This window comes from Ananas comosus, linkage group 14 (assembly GCF_001540865.1).
Source record: "Ananas comosus cultivar F153 linkage group 14, ASM154086v1, whole genome shotgun sequence".
NCBI lineage: Eukaryota > Viridiplantae > Streptophyta > Magnoliopsida > Poales > Bromeliaceae > Ananas > Ananas comosus.
The window spans coordinates 3893609-3902076 of NC_033634.1; the positions used below are offsets into that span (position 1 = coordinate 3893609).

The 8468-nt window shown below is 33.9% G+C and overlaps 1 protein-coding gene and 1 long non-coding RNA gene across 2 annotated transcripts; both read right to left on the reverse strand.

The window, feature by feature from the left end:
- LOC109720566 (DEAD-box ATP-dependent RNA helicase 57-like) lies at window positions 1342–2331 on the reverse strand. The gene is made up of 3 exons (XM_020247781.1): window positions 2119–2331; window positions 1770–2024; window positions 1342–1667 (listed from the first exon to the last, which is right to left on the reverse strand). The coding sequence occupies exons 1-3, from the start codon at window positions 2197–2199 to the stop codon at window positions 1416–1418; spliced, it is 588 nt and encodes a 195-aa protein (XP_020103370.1). The 5' UTR covers window positions 2200–2331; the 3' UTR covers window positions 1342–1415.
- Window positions 6634–7968, reverse strand: LOC109720665. Its single transcript, XR_002219029.1, has 3 exons — window positions 7011–7968; window positions 6807–6940; window positions 6634–6724 (listed from the first exon to the last, which is right to left on the reverse strand). It is a non-coding gene; the product is annotated as an uncharacterized LOC109720665 (long non-coding RNA).

Consider the following 8468-nt stretch of genomic DNA (forward strand, 5'->3'; position numbering starts at 1 on the left):
GCTTAAAACTTTTTCTTTTGGTTGACATCCCGTTTTTCAATAATTTTTTTAAGGAAAAAGAGTACAAAGGCCCCTCATTTGTGCGCTACAATAGTAAAGCATACTAAAATATCGATTAAGGAAATCCTATGAGAAAGAAACTAAGTTGTATGAGTTTGTCTCTACCATTTAGGTAAGATTTAAATTTTTAATTTGTTTTTCTTTCAAACTATCCTAATTTAAATAATGATGTTTTCGTTACAATTCTTAGTTCATATCTATACCCATGCTAAAACCTTTCAATTTTTCACTTTTCAAGCTTCAACAGACACTTCAATAATGCTAATTGGAAAAAATGAAAGGTCGGTCTCCAATAAGTGTACATAACATGGGATCTCTTAATATTCAGTTGATTTGCCAATGGCATTTACAACATATAAGATTCGTACATAGGTGTGTTGTTACAATTTTATGCTGTAGAGAATTAGAAATACTAATGTAGATGGAAAGTTGGAAATGACCCAAAATGGTTTAGAAAGAAACCTCCGATAACAACCAGAACCAGAGAGAGAGAGAGAGAGAGAGAGAGAGAGAGAAATCAACACCACAGGTAATACCAACCCTTGAATCATAATATCCACCTTGACCAGCTCACTACAACCCCATGCAAGGATTGTCGAGCCAGTAGTACGGGCATTTAATGTGCCAACAGCACGGCACACCACGCCAGCGCACGCCCCATTTTATATGTTGGCACAGTTAGCAAGAGCTTATCGGCACAGGCAGCACATGCCGACTGTGCCAGATCGTGCCAACTGGAATGGCAATCCTTGACCATATGTCAAAAATATTTTACACAAGAATTGGTCAGTAATATGTTCCTAACTTCTAGAAGCAACTACCATATGGTTTTGAACGATCAAATTTGAGAAAAAAACATATTTTCTATCAGCGTTATGTAATTTATGACCAATTAATCTTTTGCACATCTGAATTTAATTAGGTTTATATTTCCAACTTTGTGAAAATCTTCCACATTTTTAAAAAATATCAGAGGTCTCAAAAGGTCATCAGAACCTTTTTGGATTTCATGATTTTGAATCCCTCTTTGATTTACAACTCAATAATAAACTACTTTGATAACATCCTATGCATATGAATTAAGATATAAGATACGTGATACAGATGCAGTTGAGAATGGTTAAGATTGGGTTCAGGCATCAGTCCTGAGGCTCCCAAAATAAATATTCACAAAAGATAAAGCCAACAAAAAATGCAAGCCCAAAAATGTCAATTGTCAATGCCGTTTTCAGTAGAGCAACACGAAAAAGTCAAGTTCTAGCATATAATTCTATTTTCCAATATATAGTGCAAAATAACTATCTTGAATAAATAGACCATTAATTCTTACATATAAAAGAATCTTTGCAATAATATTATGCAAAACAAAAGATCCCTACTAGTATTAGATCAGCATTGCACTTGTTCCTCCTATGGAATCTAGTAAAAACATTATCAATCCAAAACATATCACAAATATCCAAAATTAGTAAATCAGCAACACTGCAGCTAACGTGATGAACAACAAAAACCAACCTTGAACTCAGTTCTTCAAAACTCTCAAGCGGTGCAGGAACATTATAACCTGAAATATGAATCCCATGCTTCTTCCGCAGAATCGAAGCTCTCTGTAACGCCACACCAACAACAACAAAATCCAAATTAAAACGAAATCTTTAGCCAAAAAAATAGAAATTAAACAAGATACTCAAATCAGCAACTTGGCCGACCTCGATCTCCCTTGCCAGTTCCTTCCTATGAGTATTAGAGCCATCCGCTTCCCCGGATCTAGGGTTTCTCACAGAAGAAACGGATCCAGAGCACCCGAACACGTTGAAACCCTCGACGATCTCCGCGGAAGCGGAGGATTTGTCCTTCCGCTTCCTCTTCTTCTCCTTCTTCTCCGGCGACCCCGGCGGCTCTGCTTCTTCTTTTCTGGCATCCTCCGGAGGCGGCGGCGGCGGCGGCGGCCGCGGCTCCTTCGGCTGTAGATAAAGATACATAGAAAGCGATGTTACGAAGAAGAAGAGGAAGAGCAGAACCAGGGTTAGGGTTAGGGTTAGGGTTTTGTTTTTTTGCCTTGAAGCGGGCGATGTCGGAGCCGAAGCGCTTCCGGTCGAAGTGGGTTCCGGCGAAGAGAAGTGACGACGCCTTTTCCATTCGATGAATTGCTTTCTCTCTCTCTCTCCTCTTCTCTCTTCCCCTATTTCCTGACAATCCGTAAAACAAACTTTTCGAAAAAATTTCTTTACGACCGTACAAACGCCGAAAGTTTTAGTTTTCCATTAATTTTTTTTTTTCAAGATACTTTTCCGACGAAACAAATACACCCTAAAAAAAAAAAAAAAAATTTACTACCAACCAAATATTCGAAACCCATTTTTCAACAGAAAAAAAAATTTCAAAATGCTTTACAAAGGGCATGTTTGGTTACTCGAAAATCGGCGAAGTGAAAAAAATTATTTTTACGAAAGTAACTTTTACGAAAGTGACTTTTCAGTTCGATTGTTTGGTTGGTATAAAGTAAAAAATTAAAACTATAATTTTTTAATTTTTTAATTATTAAATTATATATAAAGAGGTGAAAATATAAACAAACTACTTATGCTTACAATTTAAATTAAAAATTTAAATTTAAATTAATATTTAGAATTCAAAGTTATTTTTTAAAATTTAAATTTAAACTTAAATCTGAGTTGAATTTATAATTAAAATTTAAGACATAAATTTAATTTACAATTTGAATTTAAAATTTAAGTTATACTTAATAATTAAATTAAATTTTAAAATAAAAGTTCAACAAAAAAATTAGAATTTAAATTAAATTCTAGAATTCACAATTTAAGATTCAAATTTTAATTTAAATTCTAGATTCCAATTTAAATTTAAATAAAAAAATTTTTTAGAATTTAAATTTAAATTTAAATTCTAGAATTCAAATTTAAAAAAAAATAAAATTTAAATATTTATTTAAATATAAATCAATAAATTTGAATTTTAAAATTTTATATTGAATTTTAATTTACAAATAAAATTTAAAACATTGATCAATATTTAATTCAAATTTAATGTGAAATTTGAACTTTAAAAAATTTAACCCTAGAGGGCCCATGGCTAAAAATTTACCAATGCTAAAAATTTACAGCACCAATATTTGATACTTTTAAAATCATAGGAAAAAGGCCCCCCTCAATTCTCTCTCCTCTCTCTCTATATATTATATATATATATATAGAGGAGAGAGAGTAGGGAGGGGTGGGAGACATGTTTCAACTCCAAGGTCCAAACACTCTTTAATGTATAGAAAGAATAAATAGATATGATTAAACCAAATGTTCTATCATCATAAAAATAAGCCACTAAGCTTAGGTGGTGAATCGATTTAAAACTAGAGGAGGTCCGTTACTTTCAAGCAGATCGATAGTATTCTAGTCAAATCAAATATATATAATTATTAAAATTAAAAAATTAAAAATTATAATAAAAAATTTTAAAAGAATTAATAAGTCTTTATGCATTTAAAAACTAATTTTTTATAATATTTTAACTTTCAATATTGTTGAGTTAAAAGTATTCTAAAAATTTCATTTAAAAATTTATCAAACTTGTAGTTTTAAGTAGTTATTCTATAAAATAAAAATTTAATTAAACAAGTTCAATGCGGAGGACTTATTCAAATTATCATGTAATATATTTGGTGGGCATATGATATATGCAATGGGTGTATATAATATTATATTATATTATATATATACTTGTGTAAATATTAACACCATACACCATAACTTATATTAAAAGAACTAATATCTAATACAAAATATTATAATTATATATCCTTAATATAAAATTTAATTAAATTAATTATATTACTGAATTAGTTTCAAAATCTCTATTAAAAGCTTTAAATTAGTTGGTTATGGTTTTTATATACACTAAGTTAAGAGATAATTTAGAGAGTGCAATAATAAATTTCAAAAACAATGAGAAATTTTTGCTTGCATAAAGGTGTAACTACAAATATTTACACATAAAATATATTAATAATGAATAAAATATTTGATAATTAATATTAACGATTTTTATAATTTGATAGAATTGGCCAAATTACAAATTATATATTTTTATAGAATTTTTAAATATTAATAGATTAAAAATAAGCTTCGTGTTTTGAATTATTTCGTAGACCTGGGAAGCATGCAATGTGTATTGTTAAGTGGAGAAAGGAGGGAGAGGAGGACACATGTCACTCCCTGACTTTTGATAATGACCCTGACTCTCAAATTAATATTTATCAGTGAATATGGCCTGCTGCGCATTGCTGCGATATAAAAATATTTTTATAATAAATTTTATTTTTTATATTTTTTATATATTTTATAATCTATTATTAATTAAATAAATTATATAAAATAATTTAATCCGTAAATCTATTTAAAAATAAAAGTCATTAAAAATTGTATAGCGCAAAGTATTTATACAACAATTTATTTTATAAATAATTATAATGGAAAATATTGAGATAATTATAAAATAATAAATAAAATCAATAAATAAAAAAATAAATGTAAAAGAAATTGTTTTTAAATAACATTAATTTATATATAACAGAAATATACTATATTTCTAAATTTATTCTCAATTTAATATTGTATTTTTTATGCACAGATATTTTTAACTGTATTTAAAATTCATCTATACGGTTAGATTTTATTACGCAATTTATTACACTATATTAATAAAAATTAATTAATTATAATTATATATAATGAATTATTAATACAAATTAATTAATAAATTTCATAGAGTTGTAGAGCTTAATTTAAATTTTGAATTTAAAATTTGAAAATAATATTATAAATTAAGTTTAAAATTAAAATTTGAAAGTATCAAAATTTTAAATTTTGATATCAAAAAAAAATTATATACACCCTATGGTTTCCCCAAACGCCTCTCTTTAATGAGAGGATATAGAGATATATAAGTATAAAATCCGCACTTCGCTGCTGCGATAAAAAAATTTAATAATTAAATATATAATTATTAAAAAATTAAAATTAAAATATAATAATATATTTTATAAAAATAAATATAATATATTCAAAAAATGCGTTAATTTCTCATATCAAAATATTTGTTCAACTTAATATTAAAAATTAATTAGAAATTTACATATTTATTTTAAAAAATGAAGAACATAATATATAGAACAAAATCATTTATTGTCACGCCCCCGGATTACAACGTTCTCCCAAGCCAAAGGCACGCCGACAATCCACAGTATTAAAATATAAAATATCATTTATGTCACCCCGGATTACACGTTCCCGCAGGTACGCTCGACAAATCCACCGTATAAAAGATTTTTCCTGTATACGAAGGACGGCTGTACCTGTAAACGCATACAATAACTACAAAAATAGTATAGAGCTACTAGAGTAAGACAAGAAGCTAAACATAACAGAGTTCCATATATATAGTCCAATTACAAAAATATAGAGTTGACTCGCATGCGAGTTAAGTAATACTATGTACATGAACTCAAACAAGAAGCATCTACCTGCAGTAAGGGGTAACCTCTAGCTCGGCCAGTTTGGTAGGGCTCTAACGTCGTGACTCGCCCCTTTGCCTCGATCCTGGTCGGCAACAGCAGCAGTCCGAAGACGATGGCTCGCAAAATAGGGGATAAAACAGGGCGGTGAAAACTACTGTAAAAATAGGTTAGTTCCCGTCAGTGGGTGCCGCCCTCGAACAATATCGGTCCACCCACTAAGTCTACAGAAGGGAGCAAAGATAGTAGTAAATGCAGGAATAAAATCTACCGCTATGAATCACTACACTACCATGCTCTACACTAACCAACTTTAGGAAATGTCAAATCTGACTCAATCCAATCGGGACTGTATGCATATCCGTCCCTGGGACTATGAACACACCCGTCCCTGTCCAGTTGTGACTATCCAGCTACCTCCACACTATTAATCCGTGGAGAGTAAGTCCAACCGGCATGAGCGACACCAACGCGAAAGCACAGCGCCCGTCTCCGGAGTGGCACTCGTGGGAGCTACCTAACCGAGTATGCAGCGTATCTCTGTCGAGCTCAATCAGGCTCTCAAAAGCCAAAGTCAAATAACTGACTCAAACTGGTCTAACAACCAACAGGTAACGTGCCCTCGGCACAATTCGACGCCAAATAGGCGATACGGGTCCACCGTCAACCTCGACAGCACTCAACAGTCCGGAACAGCCTGAACGCTACTGTAAAAGTACACTCGACATCCCAGCACGAGTGTAACTGAAATCTAAACTATCTGGGATACCCACTAAGAGGATACTGCAACAGTAAAAATTTATACAACGGCCCCTATAGCTAAATCAGGTAGTTTAAGCATATGACGATCATAATCGCGAGTTTTCTCCTAAGACTCATCCAAGTCCAACATGTATATATATCCAAAGATAATAACCAAGGCTCCAATTCAGATTATTAATCATAGTAAATCAATGAACCGAGCAATTACTACACACAAAATAATTCCACGAATGCATGTCGACTATATAGGCACTTAGAAGTAAACCGATGATTAACCCACCTAAAACGTAAATCCCTGACAGTGAAGAAGGTCACCGGAGTCCCTGTCAAGCTCGGCGCAGCTCCCCGAACCAGCGACAACAATGCTCCACGGATCTAAACATAGAAGCCCACAATAAGCCTCGAATCTGCCCAAAGCAACAACAGCAGAGAAAAATAGTGATACAACCAAGCTAACCTTCACCAAATTCGGCAAGTAAAGGCTTCGTGGATTCCTCTCGAAGTCCCGAATCCAACGAACCAAATCTCGTCAAAATCCGACGCTCCTACGCCGAGAACGAGCCAAAACGCCAACGATCAATGCCGAAAAATCTGCAAATCAGCACATAGCTCGAATTTGATGATGCTTGGAAATGAAGAAGCAAATCGACGGAATACCCACCTCGACAGCGACTAGCACCAGGGCGACGTCAATAACGGCGAAGATCTATGCTCGCCCGGCCTCCTTGCGACACAACGGCGGCGAACGTACGCTCGAACGGCTTCGCGGTGCGACGTCGACGGCGAAACCTCCACCCGAGCTCCCTCCTTGGCTCACGATCGAAACTAGAGAGAGAGGAGTAGAAGGACAGTACAAACTCTCTCTCTCAGCTCTACATAAGCCTAAATAGAGAGAGAGGGAAAGGGTGACACGAACGAGGTGGAAAAAGACCAAAAAGTCCTCCTACCTACCCTGACGTACCGGTACATGGGCTCGCGTACCGGTACAAGAAGCCAACCCGAGACCAGTTTGCGCGCAACCTGTGCGGTGCACCGGTACACGATGATGGCTGTACCGGTACAGCAAGCAAAAAATCAGCTTTTTTGTAGATTTTCTTGCTAAATGCTGCTCTCGCGTCGCACAGAGTCCGTTTTGCGTCTATTTCGCGCCAACGTGACTCAGACTTGTCTCGACACTCTCCAGAGATGTCGACAAGCCTTCACTGCTGAACACCAAGGGTCTCACAGTTTACTTCTCAATATCAAAATATTTGCCAACTCAATATTAAGAGTTTATATTTCAAATAAAATAATTTTAAAAAAATTTAAAAAAAGTTAGCTCATTAGAAAGCAAATTAGAGGGTAAAAATTAGTGTACTTAAAAAAAAAAACTGCTTCTCTTCTTTTTTTTCTTTTTTTTTTATTTGCTTTGGAAACTATAGAATGGTTAAAAGTTAGTAGGAAAAAAAAAATAGAAAGGCAAAAAAAAAAAAGAAAAAAAAAGGCAAGTTAGCCAAAATAATTGGTCAACAAAATCAGTCCACAGATGCGTTTTGCATTCCCCACAGACAGGCTATGCATCTCCTCTCTCTCTCTCTCTCTCTCTCTCTCTTTTGTTTCAAAAATATGCATCCTCTCTCTCTCTCTCTCTCTCTCNCCACAGACAGGCTATGCATCTCCTCTCTCTCTCTCTCTCTCTCTCTCTCTTTTGTTTCAAAAATATGCATCCTCTCTCTCTCTCTCTCTCTCTCTTGTTTCAAAAATATGCATCTCCTCTCTCTCTCTTGTTTCAAAAATATGCATCCTCTCTCTCTCTCTCTTGTTTCAGAAATATGCATCTCCTCTCTCTCTCTTTCGCTTGTTTCAAAAATATGCATCTCCTCTCTCTCTCTCTCTCTCTCTCATTTGTTTCTTATATACTCAACCCCTTGTTCCCCTTTGCCTCCCTACAACTCACTCCCATCTCCACAAACTCTCAACTCTCTCTCTCTCTCTCTCATTTGTTTCTTATATACTCAACCCCTTGTTCCCCTTTGCCTCCCTACAACTCACTCCCATCTCCACAAACTCTCAAAACCCATCTCAAAAATCCATTCTCACCCAAAACCCAAAACCCAAAATATTACTCTTTTGTTCATGG

Bases quoted from the DNA above. Each gene is read 5' to 3' on its own strand.
- LOC109720566 (XM_020247781.1), bottom strand. From the start codon at position 2,199: ATGGAAAAGGCGTCGTCACTTCTCTTCGCCGGAACCCACTTCGACCGG. The intron at 2,025-2,118 runs GCAAAAAAACAA...CTTTATCTACAG, and splicing joins CCGACATCGCCCGCTTCAAG to CCGAAGGAGCCGCGGCCGCC. The intron at 1,668-1,769 runs GTCGGCCAAGTT...GTGGCGTTACAG, and splicing joins AACTGGCAAGGGAGATCGAG to AGAGCTTCGATTCTGCGGAA.